This window comes from Elaeis guineensis, chromosome 1 (genome assembly GCF_000442705.2).
Source record: "Elaeis guineensis isolate ETL-2024a chromosome 1, EG11, whole genome shotgun sequence".
NCBI lineage: Eukaryota > Viridiplantae > Streptophyta > Magnoliopsida > Arecales > Arecaceae > Elaeis > Elaeis guineensis.
The window spans coordinates 181,402,380-181,426,384 of record NC_025993.2 but is presented as its reverse complement, the minus strand read 5'-3'; the positions used below and the strand labels follow the sequence as shown (position 1 = coordinate 181,426,384).

At 36.1% G+C, this 24,005-nt stretch overlaps 1 protein-coding gene across 1 annotated transcript; it reads right to left on the bottom strand.

Annotated features, from left to right (window-relative positions):
- Nucleotides 1-3,896: 3,896 nt before the first annotated feature.
- Nucleotides 3,897-7,707, bottom strand: LOC105039962 (probable glycerol-3-phosphate acyltransferase 3). Its single transcript, XM_010916301.3, has 2 exons — nucleotides 6,956-7,707; nucleotides 3,897-5,133 (listed from the first exon to the last, which is right to left on the bottom strand). Exons 1-2 carry the CDS (start codon nucleotides 7,628-7,630, stop codon nucleotides 4,228-4,230), a joined length of 1,581 nt encoding a protein of 526 aa, XP_010914603.1. The 5' UTR covers nucleotides 7,631-7,707; the 3' UTR covers nucleotides 3,897-4,227.
- Nucleotides 7,708-24,005: the final 16,298 nt, after the last annotated feature.

Below are 24,005 nucleotides of genomic sequence, written 5' to 3'. Positions count from 1 at the left end.
CTTATGTTCTTGGTACAAAAATCCATCAATAAGAGGTTACTTAGTTTATCTCAGAGAAATTATATTACTAAGATCTTAGAAAGATTTAGAATGTCAAACTGTTCATCAAATGAAGTGTCAATTGTTAAGGATGATAAATTTAGTAAATTTCAGTATCTCAAAAATGAGATTGAGTCAGATAAAAGATATATATACCACATGCATTTGCAGTGGGTAGTCTGATATATGCTCAAGTATGTACTTATACTGATATTAGTTTTGCTTTGAAAATGCTTAGTAGATATCAGAGTGATCTAGATATAGACAACTGAAAAGCTGCTAAGAAGGTGATGTTCTATCTTCAGGAGACTAAAGACTATATGTTCGCTTACAGGATGATTGATCAATTGGAGGTGATCGATTATTCAGATATAGATTATGCTGATTGTCTCGATATTAGAAAATCCACATTAGGTTATATCTTTCTGTTGGTTGGTAGAGTGATTTCATGGAGGAGCGCAAAATGGTGCATTATTGCCTGCTCTACTATGGAAGCTGAATATATAAGCTGCTACGATGCTTCCTCACATGCTCTATGGTTGAGAAAATTTATCTCAGGGCTCAAAGTTATAGATTTTATTTTCAAGCTACTAAGAATTTATTATGACAATTTTACTGCAGTTTCTTTCTCTAATAGTAGCAAGATAACCAATGCAAACAAGTACATTGATGTTAAGTATCTTACTATAAATGAGAGAATTAATAGTCATCAGGTGTCTATTGATTTTATTGGTACTACTTGTATGATAGCTGACTCTTTGATGAAGGATTTAGTGTCCAAAATTTTTAAAGAGTATGTAAAAGTTATGGACATTTGTCATTTGAATGTTTAATTTGTAATAGATACTTATTTTGAGATCTCTTAATGATTTGATGACTGCTATTGCTTCTATTTAATTATTGTTTGTATATATTATCGTTGCTTTTTATCAAAATTAAAGTAAACAGAAGTATCAGTCATACGACATAACAGTGGGACCATTATCATAGGCATTATGATTTTGATAGCCTATGTATTTCATTATATAAGATTGGATTAAGTGAGAATTATTGATATCATAATACATGGAAGGGAGTATGCCAATTGAGATATATAACCGCCATGATCTGTATTAATGGTTTTTACTTAATCAAAGTATAAAGGATCTTTCAAGGAATAGATAATTGGGCAAATTTTAAAAATGAGTGCACACTCATTGGATCAATTTCAAAATTTTGATACAGGACTATTGTTTTAAAAATTAAAATATTTTATTTTTTCAAAATAAAATATTTTTGAAAAATCAAAGAGTTAATTTTAAATGATAATACAGGCCAAGTAGGAGAATATTGGATTTGACTCCTAATATGATTTAATTATCACTTAGTCAAGTTTAACTCTTTGGATCAGCTACATGTCCTGAATCAATTACCGTGAGCTCAATTAATTAAAGAGTCCTATTCTTGATAAGACTTAGACCGAAAAGTTTAACTCTAATTAGGATTAGGTCTTTTGATGGGACAAAACAAGTGCAGCTATAAATAGAGGTAGCCCGGTCCCTTTTCTCCAACTCTTAGGAGGGTGAATGATTCCCATCGATCGTCCACATAAAGGAGGAGGATGAGGAGAGAGAAGATCAGCCATCCGCGAAGGAATATCAGACGCTCTACGCGCTACGTGATCATCGTATTGGCAAGACGATGGCACAAGATATGATTTATTTATGATTTTAATTTTTGCATGAATATCGAAGTATGATCCAGACATGAAAAAATAAAATTATCTAACATTGTGAATATCTTGATTCAGCTGTGCATTGCATGTTACCAAGATTGTTTTAGGTCAAACAAATCAGATGCTGTAATTTTACCAGCTTCTGATAGAAACTTCCGTACATTAAGCCTTGCATTCTAGATTTTTGTTTTTTCTTTTGATAATAAAAGGTACAGTTTGATATTAAGATTTCAACAGAAAATTTTTGTTCTCCAAGATAATAACAAAATTTTTCCATGTTTTCTATGGTCACAAAATATATAGAATTATCCATATGTATGACGCAGAGTGCAAAATCATTAAATAGACTATTTTACTGAACATTTCACTCATTGAAATATGAAAAGCTGGGCGATGCTGGATCTGCACCGTTGGAATTGGGAACTTATGCTAGCTCGTTCTATAAGGTTAACATATGCTCGCCCATCTTGCAATATATTTGCCGCATGCAGCTACAGAAAACATATTACAGGCGATCAACTCGAATCATTGTATGGTAATAATGCTATATTGGCCGGTCAATCTCTCACTAAGAAACAAAATTCCCCGGCTTGCTTTTCCTGCCGCAGGCTTCCTTGAGCATGAGTTAAAGGATAATCCACTCTCTTGATCTGTAGATATACTAGTGAAGTCCTAGTTCCGCTGAGATTGTGCGAGTGGTCTAACTTGGAGGCTCTACAGCAACAATGGCTTTCCATCTGGCAAGTGGGGAATATCTCAGCCATATGGATGTTAATCCCTAGACCACCGTCAGATATATAAAAACAATAATGCTCTATAATTTCATGGCAATGTCGTGCATCTTGGAGCTCCTAACTTACTGGCTGCATTTGAGTCAGTTTTTTATTGTCCTTACCATTGTTACTGGTGGGTTTTCCCCCTTCATTCTCTTAATGACGCTATAAGATTGATTGTTGTTTTGTATGTACTAATTATACATGGAACCAAATTCTCTTTCTTATTCAATTTTTACCCACAATTTCCCTATGGGTAACCTCATTTATATTTGTACAGCAACGTGCGAAATAGGCCGTACAATTTCAGATCAAGTTGTGGGTTTGTGAATTATTGGGCTCAGCAACAATCCATCTTGAGCTATTATAATAATTAAGAGTAATTCTTTGTCTACATTTTATTAAATTATATCACGTAATATAATTAATAAAAAGATAAATATTTAATGCAATTTATTTTTTTTTAAATTTTTTTGAACAAAATATTTCTTTAATGTTATGACCTCATGCTGTCTTTTTATAGAATGCAACAGGATGTCATAATATTATTATGATGTCCATGATATCCCGATAATTATCTATAAGATGTAATAGGATATCATAAGATTGTAATAGGACATCATAATAATATTATAACGCCCTGCTAGCTTTTTATGATATCTTGATAATTATCTATAGGATGCAATATGATGTAATAAGATTGCAATAAAGATGTCATAATGTTATTATAACATCCTATTAGTTTTTATAATATTCTGATTATTGTTTATAAGATGCAACAAGATGTCATAATATTATTATAATGTCCTATTAATTTTTTATGACATCATGATAAATTATCTATAAGATATAATGGATATCATTAGATTGCAACAGCATGTCACAAAATTATTATGACGTTCTGTTAATTTTTTTTGATATCTCGATAATTGTCTATATGATGTAATAGTATATCATAAGATCATGGCAAGATGTCATTATAATATTCTATTAGCTTTTTATAACATCTCGATAATTATCTATAGGATGCAACAAGATATCGTAGGATTGTAATAGGATGTGTTATAATATTTCTATGATGTCCTGTTATTATTTATGACTTTAATTCCTAGCTGCACAAAATAGAGTAAAAATTGAAAAATAATATTTTGGTCGGAAAAAAATCGAGAAAAAAATTGAATTGTATTAAATGCCTATGTTCTTATTAATTGCGCTACTTGCCCTATCCAATGAAAGCGGTACATTTTTTTCTCCATCTAAGATGGTGTACAAAGAATTTCTCTATAATTAATAATATATATAGACATATATACATGCATAAATACATTCACGGATTGAGGATAGGCTGTATGAACGAGAAATATACCATGTATTTCAACCACCTACATTTATTAGGATGAACACTTCTGTACAAGTTATGTAACATACCACCAGGTGACATTCTAATCTTAGTCCTTCCTCTCTCGTGTCCTCATGGTATTGAACAATTACTTCAGTCCAAATAAACGAAAAAAGAAAAAAAAGAAAAACTCATAGCATTACAAGCCAAGAAGCAAGATAAAGAGAAACTGAAGGTGTCGTAAGATTCACAAGCACTTCCCATGCCAGTATCTTTTCTACACCTGAGCTTAATTAGTTAGAGTGTCTCTCCCCTATCTTTTGTGAAAGGAAGGACCCACTGCATCCATCCATGATCTCAAATCAGCTCCCTTTTGTTCCTCTATCAATTATCCCTTCATTACCTGCAAGCATCAAATACTTATCCCTTCTTGTCAGTGCTGTGCACTCAAATCCCAACACCTTCCCCATCTTCTCCTGAACGTTGTTAGCCACCTCACGGCTACTGCACTCTTTCCCATCGATAGAACTAGTGGATACCTTCTCCATGAACACCATATCATACCATGGGTATGGATTCATCAGAAAAAAGAGCGGATCCAAACCCTTGAAGCCGCTCGCCGTCGTGCCGTAGAACATGTGGACGTGCACCTTCAACGCAACCGGCACCACCTCTTGGCTGATTAGCTCGGCGAACAGCGGGCTGAAGCGGAGGAGATACGGCTCCCGGCACGTCGTCCCTTCGGGGCACACCACAAGGTCTCCTCCTTCTTGGAGCACCGACTCCATCCTCTTCTTGTCGGCCTCTCGGTTCCTCGTCAGCCTAATGGTTTTGATCGGAGAGAGGAACTCCGAGACGCGGCTGATGCTGTAGGTGGTGGCGGTGACATGGCGTTTGAGCGTGCCCGAGATGTAAAGGGGGTCGAGGAGGGTGCGGTGGTTGCAGACGTAGAGCTGACCATGAGATTTTCGAGAATTCTGGAGCTTTTGAGGTGGGGAGGAGGAGGAGGAGGAGGAGGTGGGCCTGCAGTACAAGCCCACGAAGGCAAGGATGGGAGTGGAGATGGTGAAGGGGAGAAAGATGAAGGTGACGGTTCGGGAGATGGCGAGAGGGACGCCAAGGGGAAGCCATAGGAACATGCAGAGTGTGGAGGTTGGGGTTGGCCTGAAGGCTATCCTGCCATCATGGAAGATTAGTGGCTTGGGGTATGCTGATCTTGGGAGGGGATGCCATCTTCTCTTTTCAGCTTCGCTGACCAAGTATACCTCCTGCAAGGAATGGCAAACATCCATGACAAGTCTAGTGTGTATGTATGTGTGTGCGCACGCGCGCGCGCGCGTGTGAGGGATCACTAAAATAACTAGATCAGTACAAGTGATTGTTCATTAGTGCGTGCCTAAGGGCTACACCATTCATTAATATTTTAGAAAAATCTTGGATATAGGGTTGTTAATGGGCTGGGGAAGTATACCTTTTTATAATCTATTTATTACTATACATGATGGGAAAGGTTAGAATGCAGTAGGTGAAGCCTTATGTTCAGGAAAATAACGATGTGTAGCTAGCATGTTTTGGGAAAAATAGTAAGGTGCTACGTTCCTAGAACGATGAAGGAACCGCATGAAATTACCTACTTGCGTGCTTGAAGATGTAGCGGTAATTTTAAGAAAGAGTAACAACCATCAACATCCGTTGTTGTAAATAAAACGAGGGATTTTGACATTTTTGTCCTCCTTTCTCTGCCAAAGTCGGACCTAATCCTCTTTTTCCTTCTTCCTAAATATGTTTTGGATCTAAGTTTTCTATAAAACTAGATATTAAAACCCGTATGATGTACGGGATAACAAAAAAAGAGGAGAATATACGAAAGAAATATTATATATTTTGTTAAAACTAAACAGAATAATAATTGAAACTAATTAATTGATCTAATATTAAAAATGATTAATAAATAATTCTTTCTTTTAATGGTTAATATAAATTTTTTTATTAAATTATAATAAATAATATTAAATACTCAAAATGTTACTTTTCAAATACTGAAAATGTCACTTGTTAAAAAATCACCAACCTGATCATTTTTATTAAATTATAATAAATAATACGAAACACTCAGAATATCATTTGTCAAATATTCAGAATATCACTTATCAAAAAATCACCAACCTAATCCTTTTTTTCATATATTATATTACTGTCACAATCTTAAATAAGGAAAGTGGAGATGTGGATCGCTAAAGAAATGTTGTTATAACATAAAAGATTAAAAAATCATATTTGTCATTAATATAAAAATATCAAGGGAGTGCGACTAATTGGACAAGATGGACTACTTTGTCCTAGTTATAAAAAAGTTTCATAACTTAGTTGCCTTTTGTAGGAAAAAAAAAAAAGACTGCTTTGATCTTTTAATGAGAAAGAGGGACTAATATGTCAAAATACCATAAAATAAGTTGACTGATATTTGTCGACACCCTAATGTGAGTGTAGCAATTGCATACTCTTGTGGGATTCAATTTTTTTTTTTTTTCGCTTTATAAAAATTAAAGCCAGGAATGGTACACTATTGGGCTGGCTTGGGCAATAATTTTAAGACTGCTCAAAATTTGGTCATATATGCTTTCTATCATGGATCTAAGTATGTGTTTTTCAATGGTTATGCTTATGCATGACTTATTCATTTTTCAGGGGGGGAAAAAAAAAAAATGCTTTTCCCCTCGTTATTCATATTTTTTATAAAACTACACATGTATGTATGCACGCATGACTCATACGTATGCATGTGCGCATTAAATTATGCAATAATTTTGTTATCCTCTATGTGACTATACATGTGCTAGCTGTAGATCTCGGCGAACATAGCTATAGCTTACTGGTTGCACCCTTCACCCCTATAGAGCTGCTCTTCCATGTGTTTGACATGAATAATTTGTGACTTCTCTAAAATGATTAGTGGTGCTTCTGCTACACACTCACATACGTACATACACATACATGTACACGCACATACATACATACACATACACACACACACACACACACACACACACACACAGAGAGAGAGAGAGAGAGAGAGAGAGAGAGAGAAACCTTGCAACGGGAGAACAATCTGTGATGATGAGAGTTGAGATAGCTTCCAAAACCAATAACACCTGCTTTCATCTCTCCCTCTCCTCCAAATAATTCCTTCGAATCTGTGCCCTCCCAGGCCTCACCCTCCTCTTCCATCAACCCAGTGTAATAGCCACCAAACTCCTTCAACTCCCTCCCCAAGACCACCTCCACCTCCAAATACTCCTTCAAGAACGCTTCCACCATCACCCTCGGCATGCTACTAACGCATATCCTCTTCCCTCCCCTCCCCAAGGCCTCAAAACCTTCCAACCCCACATCCTCCAAGAAGAACTTGGGTAACACAGCCCTCCCTACCCTAAAACCATCCTTCCTTAGCCCACAAAAGGCCACCATGACCATGAGCCTAAGCCCCAATTCATGGCTAACAAGACAGACCAAAGGGCATAGAAGCAAGAGTAGAAGACCCCTTAGGAACCCCCCTCCTTCCAAGGCCACAAGCATGAAGTACGGGAAGGTGGAGGAAGACCTCAAGAGCCCTCCTTCCACATCACATACCAGAACTTCGCTAGATAGCCTCTCTTGGGAAGGGTACCTACAAAATTTTACTTGGGTTGCATGGGCACTTCTATGTCTCCTTAAGAGGTACCGGTAGAAGAGGATCAAGGACTTGGAGAAGGTCTTCAAATTCATTTTTTTTCCTCCTCAACTTCTATGAGAAAGCAAGAGCAAGTATGTAGCGTATATAACAGGATTTGATTGAAGAAAACACTCGGTTTATGAGAAAATTACGCTGGTGGCGATGCACCCTATATATGGAGTCTAGAAAGAGTGGCTGCAAGACCTCAGCCAATTTCAGATTTGAGTTGGCCCCTATTTCTGACTGAATCCTTGGGTATGGAAGATGGCCCACATCAACCTACTTCTTAATGGCCAATGATCCATTGGAGGATACCGAGCTGGTGGTGAAGCCAGGTGTCGTAAGCCATCCGTCTGGTGGACCCATTTTTTTTGTTAGCTCGAGAGCTTATCGGCGTTGCAACACCAACCACCACATCAAAGTCTATTGGACACATGCCAACCACTCATAGCCGAGTTGACCTAAAAAAAATATAGGTCTCCTAAGTGGAGATTTATGTGTTCAATTATCTGTGAGGTAGTTCCAAAAGATTTGATCACATTGAAGTCTAGGTGGCATGGTTTATAAAGCAGCCAAAGGATCAACAGGATACGGTAGTTGTCTAACTAAAGAAAATACCACAGGAGCGATTTGGAGATCGATAATGCTCATTTTTTCTTCAGCTGCTTAACCGAAATGGTGAGTTTAACATAATAGTGTCTTCCCCTTTTTCTTTGGGTAAATAAAGACATTGCACGCTGTGTTTAATCGTTCACCAAAAAGGTACTTGCGGGTGGTCTGGAATGTTACTTGGGTGGGTTCCTCCTAGGGTACAACAAAGGGCGGACCGTGCAAGTCAATTAAATTGCCCTTTATTATCCCTTTGCTTTTTGAACATTGTCCAAATGTTCTTTGAGTAGTATTGTGGTAACTAGTTTCACACAAAAAAAAAAAAAAGTTACATAAATAATGCTTTAACTCTTCTACTGCATTCGTGTATGAGTCAAGAAGTGATGCAACATCTACCACACACGCACTCTCTTTTAAAATAGGTGAGTCAGGGCATGTGAAGCTGGACATCTTATAATATAAAATATCTACATATGCATGTCCTACATTATATCAAAGAAGTTATCAGGAAAAAATAATGTACACACATTAATATTGAAAGAGGAAAAAAAAAAATGAATGACTAAGGATCTATTTAGTCGTTGCTGTTTTTATGTTGGTTTACAAATTAGTGAATCATGCGAAGATTGGTGTGATAACATTTGCACCAAGTTTCTACTAATGCTTGCTTCTATTTTGCCTCCTGTCCTACATTATATCAAAAAAGTTTCATTATGCTAGTTGTCGGATCTAGTACTTCTTTCTACGTCGGCTTTTGAAAATGAATTTTCTTTCAAAAACAAAGCAATACCAAACGGGAGTTCCAATATTTGCTATCTTCTAATTTCTTAGGTCCCTTGTATGCCCTATCTCACATACAATGAGTGCAACCAAGACTATATATTAGTAATGCAATGATTAGAAAAATACATATATAAATTACATAACTTTTTGTTTGGAGATTTCTTGATGTTTTAGTATTTCTTTTATTATTATTATTTGGTTTTTTTGCCCCCCCCTAAGACTAAAGGTCATGTGGGAACGGATCAATTAATGGACCAGCGAACTCGTTGGATTGGGCACCTCTTGCATACCTATTTTCTGGTTGGCTTCCCCTTCGTTTGGTCCACTTGTCTGACTTTAATTCCTTAAACTCCATTTTGCTCACCAAAGACGAGCCACACCAAAAAATAAAGTTTTTATGATCCACGTTACATTATGGTGCAATTGCCGATGTTTTTGGTTTCACGACACTGGTGACCGATCACAAATTGTGTGTCAAGGAAGCATTTATGTGGCTATAGTTGGAAACACGCTAGAAACTTAAAAAAGAGCATTACTTCATTGGGTCCATCCAACTGATCAGACAAGGAAGTAAAGCGATGGTTCTCCTACCTCTTAAAGGCTTATAGGGGAGACAAGGATTTCATTTATTGACCTTCTTTTTTTTTTTTTTTTTTTTTGGAGGGGAACTCATGATGAAATCTAAGATGCTGCATGGAGAGGGTTTTTTCTTAGGAAAAAAAAATTCTTCAACTAACATCTCTAAGAACTTATGCAACCTTTTCTTTCTAATACTATATTGATCCGCAGAATCACATGCTTCTAAAGCAACAACACGGAGAAGGGAATATATAGAAGCAAACTTTAGTGGGCAATTGGGCATGCTAGAACTTTGGTCAAGACCTGCAGTTCTGGATATAATACCCATGCAATGCTGGGCTAGGCAGTCTTGTCCTAGCCAAATTGGCTTGTAGTCCTGTACTCCATCAATTAGGCTTGGTTAGCCAAGAAGGAAAGCAGATGAGTGAAACCTAAAGTGAGATGCCATCACTGGATGAATATCCCCATGGAAGACTATCTTTTACTTTAAAAAGTTAATTTTTTTGAGGCATAAAAAAAAGCGGGGGTGAATTAGGAAGGCTGAGATACCAAGTTGCCAACCAATTGGAGGACGGACTGAAAAAGAACTGCAACATGAAAACATAAAGATCTATGTTGTATGACATTAAGACCAACATCCACAACAAGAGGCAATGGTGGAAGCTTCAGTATAAGATAAATGAATGTAGAATTATATTCAGCTTCACCTATGACTAAACATCTCTTCTTCAGTTGTAGTTCTAAGTAGTTATAGTCGCTAGGTAAGAAGTTTGGCAGGAGAAGGTCTCCTAGTGTCGACTTCATCATTATCGCTGCTACGAGTAGTTCTACTTTGCTGGGGTCATTCACCTCCTGTCAACAGGCGGGACACTCCCTTATGTAACAGTAGTATGCTTCCAAATTTGTCACCTAAAAACTCGTTTTTGGGTGGGATGTTCTTGAATGTAAATTGTTAGTACTCTTAGTTATTAATAAAATAAACGGGGCTCACAAGTTCCCTCTTTAATCGAAAAAAAAAAAGAATGTAGAATTATATTGTCAGGTTTCCTCAACTAACAGCTATAAATCCACATGGCTTAGGCTTAGTCAACAATAATAAGATTGGCTCCTTGGCGTAATTTGACCAATCTATTGTTTGATACGTGGAGCAGCCCATGTGCATTGTAGAATCTGTATAACATAAGACTATCCCTACAAAAGCCTAAATATTAGTATATGCACACACATCCAAACATGCAAATGAAAAAAACGATTCCAAAGGCTCAGGAAGTGGTCTTGTTCTTTTACCAACATCTCAATGCAAGACACCGTCTAATTAGTGCGTCCTTGGATCGCCATCAGTAGTTAAAGTATCATAGCTTAAATTAGATATCGAAGGATACCTACCTCTCAAAAAAAATAAAAAAGAAATTAGAATGAGTGACGTTTAGGCATTAATCACTATCGGCATCAGTCCTATTTTCATATAATATAAAGCTTTTAAAAGAAATCTCTGAATTTGCACACGACTACATTCTTTCATCTATTTTAACCTATCTACACATGAAATTGCACACCTCTCTACTCCAGACAATTTTCTTTGTCAAGATCATGGCGATATATCCACCAATGTTCTCCTCTCCTCATGAACACCAGTGGATTACATATGCCAGGTGCTATTGTTGTTCATATTTATGGTGCATGGTAGCTTGCATATGACATCAATCTAGAATATGGAAGCCATAGCTTAATTATCCACCTACCGCGCGCGTATCCTTTTCTCTTTCTGCATTGAAAGTTTCATGTGGTCCTTCAGAAGCCATCATTTTCATGAGGTCAAGATGCAAGAACAAACCCGGCCATTCCTGACATTAAAATTCTTCAACTATTTGATGTTCGGAATTTTAAATCTTGCAGCTAACGACATCCTGTCGACCAACCAAATACAATGGTTTTCCAATACAATGGCACAATCCAGATTGATGCCATTAAACAGAATGAGCACGACAGAGGAACAAGCTAGCAGATTTCCTTGCGAAATGTTGTTATCTTGATTATATTCACACAGGGATGTGATGTGGATGGCCACTGGGTATAAACCATTGAATTGTTCAACACGGTACGAGCAATTTATCCTATCTCGACATGCATGAGACATGTCACACATTAGACATATCTCATATGTCAAGGCCCAAGGGAGGAATGAATGACTGATGTTGTGATTATTGGGGAAGTGACCTACCGATCAGATTAACTATTTCTATATGGAGCGCTCAAAGCGACTTAACGAAGCCAAACTGGATGGGGCCCAGACCTGACGTCCATTTCAAATAACCAACTCTATCAATTGCCTAGAAAGCCTACGGACTATCAGAAAGATTTTCTTCCAATGCGAACGGTCAGAACGTGGCCTAACAGTCTAAAAAATCAAATCCGACAAATCTATAAATTTCGGCTAATAACTTACGGACTTAACCTTTATATAAAAGAAGTACAACAGGGATCCCAAATAAGAAAAGGGAAAAAAAGCTAACTTAGAAAAGCACAAAAAGCAGAAAGGAGTCTCGGTTCTCTACCATCATTCCTCTTTTCCTTTCTCTTTTTTTTTGCCCTCAAACTCCAATTAACTTAAGCATCGAGGGGTTCTCCGCTGGAATATCTTTGGCAAGTTCAAACTTTCCTTACTGATTCTCTTGATGTCTCTGATCCCGGACAGTGTCTATCTCTTGCCACATTAGTGCTCTCTCAAAATTCTGCGGCAACAGTAATTATAAAATAATATTAAAAAAAATATCGATCAGAAAATAATGCAATTAGGTGCACAAAGATTTGTTGCGAAGAAAGTTCAATAACGAATCAAATAACTATTGATTGTTTAAGATGCGTTTGGCCACAATTCTCGAAAAGAAGAATTGCATTGTTTCACCTCCACTTTTCTTTCAAAAATAGGAAAGTGATGGTGAAACTTGTGGTAAAGCTGTATCAAGTATTAATTGGGAGGGTCGCGAGCTTTGACTCTCATAGCTTACACTATTTTCTTTTAAGTGATATTAATGCTGAAATTAGGGTGTCGAAGAAGACCAGCAAGAATCTCTCTCTCTCTCTCTCTCTCTCTATATATATATATATATATATATATATATATATATATATATAAACCTGTGTGTCTATAAATATATATACCAGCTCCATGTCCACAACCACTGCATTTGTCAACCCCCTTCGTATCTCTGACACACTCAAGAAATAAAAAATAAAAAGTAAAAAACAGAAGAAGGCCAGCAAAATGATGTTGAGAAAATAGTAGGCCGCACATCAAAGACCGGCCAATTAAGGGGTTATCGATCAACTATGGCTCTATCTACCTATTTAAGCTCGATAGATATTGATTCAATCTTCACACAAAATATGTGATCTTTTTGATATTTTGTTAAATATATGTTCTAGAAGTCAATATAGCAGACACATTATAATAATTTTAGAATATATTTTTATACTTAAGTAATTGATTTATCAATAAAGTGGATAATGTTTATCCATTCTTGTATTATGTGACTGAGAATTATCTAAAAAATTAATAACTTAAAGATACATATTCTAAAGAGTTTAGATTTAAGACATGTATAATTAATTTCTAAATTACTTTCGATCAATGAATCATCATGGAGACTGGGGATAGTGATTAATCCGATTAGATTAACGCACGGCTCGCTTCCTTTGGGATAGACAAGTCTCAAGTCTACAGTGTAGAGACATTGAACGAGAGTGTAGGTGGTTGTTAGAGAACATCGGTACTGAGTGTTACCATACTAAAAATCACATGGATATCTACTTACTCATTAGTGAATAGTGATCATCTCAATGTTGCAGTGGTGTGAGTAGTTTCTTGACCTATAGTGCCTCTGCTACTCACAGTAGGATTGCTGAAGTTTGACTACACATAAATATAGTCTCCAAGCTATTTGGATCTTTGTAGTGTATGTTGGCTATAGTAGGTTCATTGTAAAAGTAGGGTGCGCACTTATAAGGGATCTATCGACCTTAGTAGATAAAGAGTGGTCCTATGGGATTTAAAAAATCAAGTCTATAAGTCTATGGTCATAGCAAGGTGATTAATGGAAAGAAGTTTTTATAAGTATCATATGTGGACTCAAGTTAATCTAATCTTTTATATAATAGATGTTGGAGTTTGATGAGTTTTCATGACCTCTGTCTTATCGAGATTCACGATAGAAAAACTGAATCATACGATAATTATACCTAGGAGTTCTATTTTCTATTTTGCTGGATTGTCACCACATGCTGCTAGAGGTCATTAGTGGATTGTGATAACTCACTAGAATCATTCTGGATTGATAATCCTTGTTGGATGTGAGTTAGAATTATTTTAATCCATTAAAAGGTGTTTGATGATACTATGATAGAGATCATGGTATGTCTCACTATCAGACAGAATATAACCTATGGGGTCACACACAAAAGAGATTTTTGACTGATTAGATGATTGAGTTATAATTATGAATTGTAATAGGATTTAATTATCAATATAATTGATAATACAAAAGTTATAATTAACTAATTCGTTTAGTGTTAGTGAATTATAGGAGGATGAATTAGCAATTGGATTGCTGTCTGACTCAATCTGATTGAGCTATGGGGTTCAAATCAGATCTAATTGAATTAAATTTAATTTGATTTGATTTAGATTTGATTAAATTAAGCCTAATTAGATTATGAGATAATCCAATTGCATAAGGAGATCAATTCCTAATTTGACTAGAACTTGATTCAACCGATTTTCTAATTGGATTAGGATTTAATTTAGATTTAATTAAGTTTCTAATTGGATTAGGAATTAACTTAATTTGAGTGCTACCTAATCCTAAATTGGTTAGGATTTAAATCAGATTTAAATCAGCACTTAAAAAAATCTCAGTTAGACTAGGATTCTATCTCCTTGCGCCACCCCATGTTCATGCCTAGAAAGGAATCACTCCCTTGGTTTCTGCACCACAAAATGACCACGCCAAAGCCCATACACGCCCCCTCTTATCTTCTTTTTGGATTAGGATTGGATTTGATTTGATTTGAATTTAAATCAGTTTAAATTTGAATTGAAATTGGACTCCTAATTTGATTAGATAATTGACCTTGTCAAAACCTAAACCCTATAAAACTCTTAGATGCCATGTATAAAAGGAGGCGCTTTGGAACGTGGAAAACAATCTGAAAATACCCTTGGGCATGGGATTTTGGGCATGGGTCTCCTCTTGGGAGTTGGGTTTTAGAGAGAAGAAAGAAGAAAAAAGAGAAAGGATTCTCAAAATTTCTTCTTCCTCATCTTCTTCCTCCTAGTCTTCTTCTTCTTTGAGAGTCTTAGAGATTGAAGAAGATCCTAATCAACTATCAAAAAAATAATCTCTGCAAAAGAGCTAGCATCCTGAGAAGATCAAAGAGCTTCCAATCAGATCAGACCTAATGTGGATATCCGTAGAGGTCAGGTACGTGCGCAGCTACACCAGATCCTGAGACATCCTCAGATTCGAATCTGAAGAAAGAGTTCAGCGATTCAGATATGTGATTCGATCATAAAATTATTTTATTCTCTAAAATTAGATACTCTTAATCTTATTTATCATCATATGAACTAGATCCATAGATATTTGATTTAGATCTATGCATGCGTAGGATTAAATCTGATTTAATCTAATCTTTTTCTGCTTGTTTTTCAAAATTATTTGGAAATCTGCATGCAAAATACCTAAAATCCAACACATTTTGCATTAGTTAAGCAGGATTTTGACACACCAAAACTCTCTTTCTTCGTGAATAACACAGCTAACCTCGATGCATTAGTGTAGTGAGTAGATAAATCCAAAATCTAAACTTGAGTTTTAAATTTGTTAACTGTTGTAGGGCATACTACCTCAGCTACTGTTCTCGAGACTCAACCTAGGATCAGATCAGTTGAGGTGGGGTGAGGAAGACTCCAAAGGATGGATGTCATCCAAATATGCTGCCAATGAAGTGGATAACTTTCTTTGCCCTCAACCACCTGTCGAGGACACCAATACGCTACCATCGATCCAATAATCAGACTAGCACCGACGACTCTAGTTATGACGACAACTCCAATCGACGATTCATTAAGACCGCCATAAAGAGCTAGGACAGAATGAACCTGTCAGCTCTTGCTTGAGCTCCTACCGACCTCAAGGTCGGGATCTTGTCAACCATATAGGATGATCTCCTACGACTGACACCATAATGATGTCACACCCAAACCAAGGTCTCCACTATGTGCCAACCTCAAGCCATTGGTCTATTTAGCCATGTAGGCCACCATCAGGAATCTTCCAACAGACTGTCAAAACATGACTACTACTCACGTCTAACAATCTTTGATTTGCTAGTAAGTGGATGGATTTTCTATCCAACCTGCTTGATATAATAGCCTATTGGGTTCAAACGTAATGGTTTACAGCTCCTTTACATAAGGAGGTAACTTGAAAATCCTCAAGGTAAGTGCGACTCTAGGGAAGGAAAAATGTCCCTGGTGCTCTTGCTTCACTCTCTTTTTTTCTACTATTCTCAAGCTCCGACTGACTTAATCATCAGAGGATCCCCCATCAGAGAATCTCCAATAAGTGTGGATTTCTTTTGCAAGTCTCTATTGGTGTCCCGACGCTTCGACCATCCTCCATCTTCGGCCGCATTAGCTCCACCAGAGCCTTAAAAACAATATTAACCTTAAAATTGCTAATATCGACTATTCTGAGCCTTTGCACTGTCCATCTATTCAAATTAATTGTTCCAAGTCAAAAACAAAACTAAAAAATTGCCGATCTATATACTTAATAACATCTCTCTCTCTCTCTCTCTCTCTCCTCCCATGCTGCGAACTACATCCTAGGGTTCAAGGGTTCAAGTTGTCTCTTCATGTGAAAGAGTGATTGATCCTTTTTCATAACATCAACCATTAGGTCGCACTTTGCAAAGCTTTTAAAGTACGATGTCAGGTTCATGATTTGTATTGTAGATGGAAAGAAAAGATTCATTATAGTTTGAAAGCTGTGGGCAGTACAATCCAATCGTTGAGATCACAAAAGAAGCCAATTACTCTTTCACGGATATAACCTAAATCTGTGGATCAAAGTGCACTAACCTATGACTACTTTGAACCAAACCTCCATGCTTATCTGTATCTTGCTATTGAACCGGCCGTCAACATGCTTCGACTTGCTAATAGGATCCACTTACAGGCGGTGCTGCACTGGTTTCGTTTTCTTTATATAACCATTAGTGTTTTCTTTACACCTCTCTCTCTCTCTCTCTCTCGCTCGCAATGGTAATCACCACCATTCCATTGAAATGATAATGAGAATGGGAAATGATGATAATGATGTTAATCATATTTTCCTTTCACACATCAGTCCTTTTGCACCACCTCATGGCGTGGCAGTGTAAGATGTCTACCGTGTAAGTGGTCCTTCAAGCTGAAAAGTACAAATATCTACCCTCTCAATATCTCTTCTTTATCAATCTCAACTAATTTCGACCATGCAGACCTACAGTGGGCTCAAGAAACCATAAATAGGTAGGACAGCTAATATTTGACTTTTATTTATAACTAAAAAGGACGTTCCTTAATTAAATAAAAATATTGTCAGCTTGATATATATTCGGCTTTTATAGGAAAGACATGTAGATATAGAATTCTGATCTCCAGCAGATAACAAAGCGATAAGACTTGAGGTCCAATAATTTAATAAGCAGCAAAGATTTATTCCTTTTAAAAGGGTGAAAAATAATGTAAGGCACAGTACAAATTTCATGCAAATACCATCGATCTCCACTTATTATTTAACTAATTATAGAGAAACAAAAATATAAAAACAACAAGAATATTTACCCATCTAAATGGAGTTAGATCTGATAGATCATTAGGAATCTTGCAAGACATTTATCCAGCATAAGAAGTTTAGTTCAATGGGGATATATATCGTTGAATTCCCTTTTTCCTTGGGCAATATATTACCGAAGCCTAAGCTTGTCAAGACAGCTATTAGATGATTCCCAGTATTTTTATGATGCCACGAACTTCTTGTGATCTTGCAACAGGTGGTGCCGCAACATTTAAGCTTTTTGCCCTCTTCTCTGTTAGAAAATGCTTTATTTCAAATTATATATAATTATTCTAATCTACAGTTCTTATATTTCATAATTAGTTTGAGATAGTGGAGGAAATTGATCAACTATGGAAGATAGTAAATTTACACCACTCGTAATACCTATTTATACATTTAAAAAGCTAATACATGGTTGGAATATTATAAAACCATAGAGTTTTGTTATTATAATTATTGAAATCAATAATCCTAAATAAGACTATAATAATTTAGATTTTGAATGAAGATCATGTTATTGTACTCAAAATAAGTTTTATTAATTTTATAACAAAAAATATATGCTTCATTAAAAAAATTAAAATTTGATTTTATTTTTTTGTATTAAATTTATTTTAATTAGATTATAATCTAATTCCTTGTTTAAACCTTTTTAGTAACTTTATTTATTATGTTCCTCTTAAGAGTTTGATCATGTTAACAATGATAAAAAAATATGAGGAATTAAAATTCTATGATATTTTAAAGGACTCATGCCATGAGTGGTTTAGCAAGTGAAAAGTCTGTTATAATTGATTTTCTCTTAACTTTAAGTTGGGATTGAAGATAGTTTCATCATTTTCATGCATCAAGATCTCCCTTATATTCAACTAGTGTAAATTAAAGAAATTAAATGTTTTGAGGATGATAATTCTTTTTCCATGGAGAAACAAAATAAAGTGAAAAATGATACATAAACGAGTGAGGAGATGATTTATACAATTTTTTGATTTCATTCTCTAGTAATATATATTATCTTGAGCTGATGTTCTTATTTTCCATATAAAATGTCACATCAATTTGGTATACAAATAACTATGAATCAATGATTTATCAGTATTCAATAGCAATTTTACTTTTTATGAATATAGGGCATCTTTTGTAGAGGTTAGTCCGATACTGTACCATTGGAATCTTTGGCTACCGTGCTATTTCTCCTTGGCTGCCGTGCTATTTCTCCTTACTAACCATTGAAGGTTGTGACTTCTAAAGCATCTCTAACTATTATGCTACTTTGCATTGCCGACTATGCTAATCCAAATTGTGTCTTGTGTCTACGTTCAAGTTGTTATAGTTAGTTGACACTCTATTTTAAAATATTCGATCTTCTTTAATGTATTTTTCTAATTTAATTAATTTAAGGAACACCATTGTATTACAGAAATTTTCAATTATTATTTTATTTATTAAACCAGATTTTAATAATGCTATTATATGAAGAGTGAAACAATAAGAAATAATAAAGAATATAGTATATTCTATTTACTTTGCGGTAAATTCTCGTTAAAAGTTAATCCTTTCCTTTTCTATCTTATTATAGACTTTAAATTCCTAAGTATTAAAACCAATGAACAATTCCCTGCAAAAAATATTCTAATTTATTATCCTAGCTGAGATAAAAACAAGGACATGATGAATTTTCCTTTTCAAACAAGATGGATACATTTAGTTTATATCCTCGCTTCTTTTTAAGAAAATTATGTAATGGCACATGTTGCTGTGAATGCAAAAGGATGTCCGGGAGGACAAGGCTGTGAGTAAAATAGGAATATCAAGGTGTGAGTCTAATGCAAAAAATTTTAAAAAAAATGGGAAAAAAAATAATTCTAGCATTTAATGTTTGGATTAGTTCTAAGTTGATGATTGGACTAGTGATAGGCGTCACCTTCACCAATCCCTTTTTGCTCTTTGAGCAACTAAAAAAATTATCTAGTGATTCACTAGAGAACGGAAAGGGCTGTACCTTCTGCGCGAAAGAAGGATTCCCCATCTTTCGCGAGAATCCACCATTACCCTAAACTCACTGCACAGATTTCAAAAGAACACTCCAGCACAAGACTTCAACATGCGATCTAGATGGGATGGGATTGGGGTTGGGCTAATTGCTCGTTCTTGAGCTTATGTTTCCGAAGAGCACTACGTGAAGGGAACTTTAGAACATGCATGCAAATCAAACCTGTCTTTATTATTCATAATTAGTTTCATCATCTATTAGTAATACACTAGATCTTTGCATAATAGTCTTTTAAATTATAATTCACCATATTGGATTATTTTGCTGGGTACTGAACAATGTTGCACCTTATCGACAGCGAGTCAACACTCGGTACAAGAAACATATTGATATCAAAAATTGACCCATGCTCAAATCGTACCAATATAGTACCCATATGAAACCAGCATTGAAGACCAGGCTTTAAATATTAGAACAATATTAATAATTACATGGCGTGACTATCTACTGCCTAGTACTAGATGTGCAGCTCAAGAATAATACCATTTATTTGATTGCAATGCTGAAAGCTCAAGGCCTACCATCAATATTAATTACTTCAGTAACAAGTGGAGATTGCTGTTGATTATAGCTATTTGAATTGATTTATATGGATAGACAATTAAAAAGAAAAGATAACAGCCTTTTGAGTCAGCAAAAGGGGACCCCAAGCCCGAATAACCCATCTAGCATCTCTCCAATTCCACTGAGAAGCCACCGGTACATTCTTTTTCACCACCACTTGAAAGAACTCACAAAACAAAGATGCTAGTGGATAAGACCCCATCCATGCGTCTTCCCAAAAATGGACGTTCTCACCAATTCCAAGAGACAAGGAAGTGCGATTCTAGAAGGCTGATAAATCCTTGCTAATATCTCTCCCATTAGGGGATAAGGAGACCAGATAGCGTCTAACTCTGATACCAAATCTTCTTTTTGAATAATAGGAGCTTTTAATGAGCTTGCACCAAGCTGATTCAGAATGTGCCAAAAGAATTTCCAAACCCATTTAGCTGAGAGGACTCGGTTCATGTTCTTAATATTCATAATACTGAGCCCTCCTTTCTCTTTTGATTTGCACACACAATCCCACTTACCTAAGCAATGAAAACCATATGTGCTTTCTTTATCTTTCTGGAGAAAAGCCCTTCTCATCTGATCAAATTTTTGAACCACCCTGTTTGGCAGCTTGAAAATGGACATAAGATAAGAGGGCAAAGCTAATCAAAATTGGTGGTAAAAAGAGCCAGACTTGGTTCTTCAAAATTGAGGGAAGATCAAAGGGTCCTCAAATTTGGCAGTGAAATGGGTTGAAAAATCTAAGGCATTTGAGGTACGCACTAAAGATCTGATCATCTTCAAAAAGGTGCACCAACAGAGAGTTAAAGAAGAAATTGCTACATGACCTCAACTTACCAAACAAAAAGGAAGAATCCATGGATCTCTCACCAGCAGAATTAGAAACAAGAAGGGTGCTTAAATCAAGCCTCGAGGATTTGTACGAGGAGGAGGAGACTCACTGGCATCAGAGATCTAAAGTAAACTGGCTCAAACAAGGTAATAAAAATACTACATTCTTCCACAAAATGGCATTGAATATAAGGACCCGGAAGATTTTGATCGCAATCTTCACTCGTATTTCAGGGACCTCTTTGGATATGATTTTCCTCATCTATCTTTGTTAATTGGGATTTGATTTTTGGAGCTAACTCTATTGATTTTCAATCTTTGGTTGAGGATTTTTGTATTGATGAAATTAAGAAATCCATCTTTTCTTTTGGTGGATCCAAGGCACTGAACTAGATGCATTTACATTCACCTTTTTTCAGACTCTTAAAAGATGAATTGCCAACCCTTCTTTGAGAGTTTCATACTGGCAACCTTGACTTAAAACAAATTAAATTACGCTTTCATTTCTTTGATCCCTAAGAAGGAGGGCTCCCTTTCTGTATCTCGAGGAAACGGAATCGTTTCCTCCTTGAACTATCCTATTTCTATAGGGTTTTTTTTACATCTTCTTCTAACCCTGTTACGTCTCTGATGTAACCTACTTATATTATAAATAAATAATGGAGGTTATACCTTCTTTTCATCAAAAAAGGGTAGGAGGGCTCCCTTTCAGCACGTGATTTCCGACCTATCAGCCTTCTAAACTGTCGATACAAGCTCATCCCCAAGATCTTAGCCGGTCATCTTGCTTCTTTTCTTCCCGTCCTAATTGATGAATCCCAATTAAAGAGTGTTCAATCATCGAGAACTTTCTTTCGGCACATAAAATGCTTGTTCACTGCAAAAGAAAAGAATGGGGCACAAAGGATTACTTGGCAAACTAAAATTTGAGAAGGTATTTGACAAAATCAATTGGAAGATTCTTATGGAAATCATGAAGGCTGGAGGATTCCCATAGAGATGGATTGATTGGATTCACTCTCTTCTTTCATCCGCAGCAGTTGCAATATTGATTAATGGCATAGCTAGCAAATGGATTAGATGTTGCCAAGGTTTACGGCAAAGAGGCCCACTCTCATCAGCATTATTCATTTTGGTCACAGATGTCTTATCTCAGATCCTCAAACAAGTTGGTGCGGTTGGTTTAGTTGAAGGAATTGGTAATAATCCTTGTTTTAGAGGAATCAGAAGCCTTCATTTTGTAGACTATACACTAATATTTTTTGTAGGGAAAATGAAGAGCATGCTAGCAATCAAAAGAATTCTTGCTTTCAAGAAAGTGTCAGGTTTAAAGGTGAACTTCCACAGAAGTTTCATACCGCGCCTCAACATGGATGAGAAAGAATCTGAAAATTTTGCCTTCTTGATGAAATGTAAGACCACTCACTACGTTTTGCCTGTCTTGGTCTCCCACTACATGTGATAAAAAATTCCAAATCATTGCTGGATGCCATTACTGGAGAAGATGAATGCTAGATTAGCCACTTGGAAAGGAAAATTTCTATCATGGGATGGAAGATTAAGATAAAGCCAAATTAAGTAGACAGTATTTACTCCTGACAAGCATGAGACTTCAAATAAATCTGACACTAGCCTGTCAGCATCTCCAGCCCTGACTTCCTTTCGATCGTCCTTTTTTTGGTCCAAGGACTGCACTATTTTTAAGACTTTTCTGATCATCCAATTAATCCAAGAGTTTTGAAATAGACAAGACTATCAGCATTTTCTTTCCTTTTGCTTTTCATCTACTGCTCATGTGCATCGCACGTTCAAGCTGTTAATGTATATTAAAATTATGCGCATATATGATGGTTCACAAAGTGGGGGATAACCCTCTCTCCCTGTTGCAGGCATGAGCAAGGAATAATTATTCAAGTTGATTTTCTTTTTTTTTTTATGATAAGCTTGACTATTTCAAGAGAAAAACTATCATAAATTACACAAGACAAAAAGCCTTCATTTACACCTATCTTTTTATTTTTGTTTTTTTTTTGGGGGAGGGTGGGGGGGAGGTAAAAAGTACCTTTAAAATAGAACTATATCAAACATTATAGACAAATAAAAGATAGGAATTACTAGTAAAGTAACTATTAATAGACATGATTATTGGTGTCATAGTTTTTCATATTCATTAAGTTGTGTTTGGTTCGAGAATTTAAAAAAAAAAAATCCAAAATAGCTAGGTTAAAAGGAGCATCGACTAAAATGTTGTGCCTCAATGTGGAAATCTCCTGATGCCCATGTGGAGCACATTGTTGATCCATTGGAGAATGCCAATGATGATGTTTAGGGTCACTTTTTCTGCTGCTTTCCTAACCCAAGCATAGGTTTATATATAAGAACAAAGGACAACAAAAATGATAAGTGTGACGTTACATAAATGGTAAATATGACTATACAATAATGATAAATATAGCTCTAATGACCATTGAATATTTACATGCATGGCCAGGGAGAAAAAAATCAGAGAAAAATATTTAAAGATAGTACGATCGGTTATGGCTTAAGTTGATCCTTGATTGGTGAAGAGAAAATTCAAAGATAGCAATGGTGGTTATGGCACAACATTTATAGAATGACTATTGTTATTTTACATTTTATTTCTGCAGGGCGATGCCTATTCCAATCTGGCTGCGCTCGGACTTGGCAGTAGAAGGCTGACCCCACACCTACGAGCTCCGACAGGTTGAGGTGGGCAGGTCAAGCCTGGCCAACTTTAAACACCCGCCCATTGGATCTCTACAAAAATGCTCGCAACCACGAGATATTAAATAACACTAAATGTAGCCAGTGCCTTATTGGTACCTCATCTTGACGAGTGCCTATTGCACTGCCCCTTGAAGCCATCCAGAGGCTCTAGACCTTGGGCCCCTCTACAAAGAATGTACCATGCCATGCACAAATAGCATGTGCACATACATGCATATACATATGCATGTCCATGGGTTGAAGAGTGCATTTATCTCTCTTTTTTTCTTTCTTAGAAAAATAGAATAAGAGAATCTTTACTCTTTCCCCATTATCTCCTTTTTATTATTTAATAGAAGAGGAAGGTTGACAACTTTCCTTCTCATCCACTGTCCTATGGGA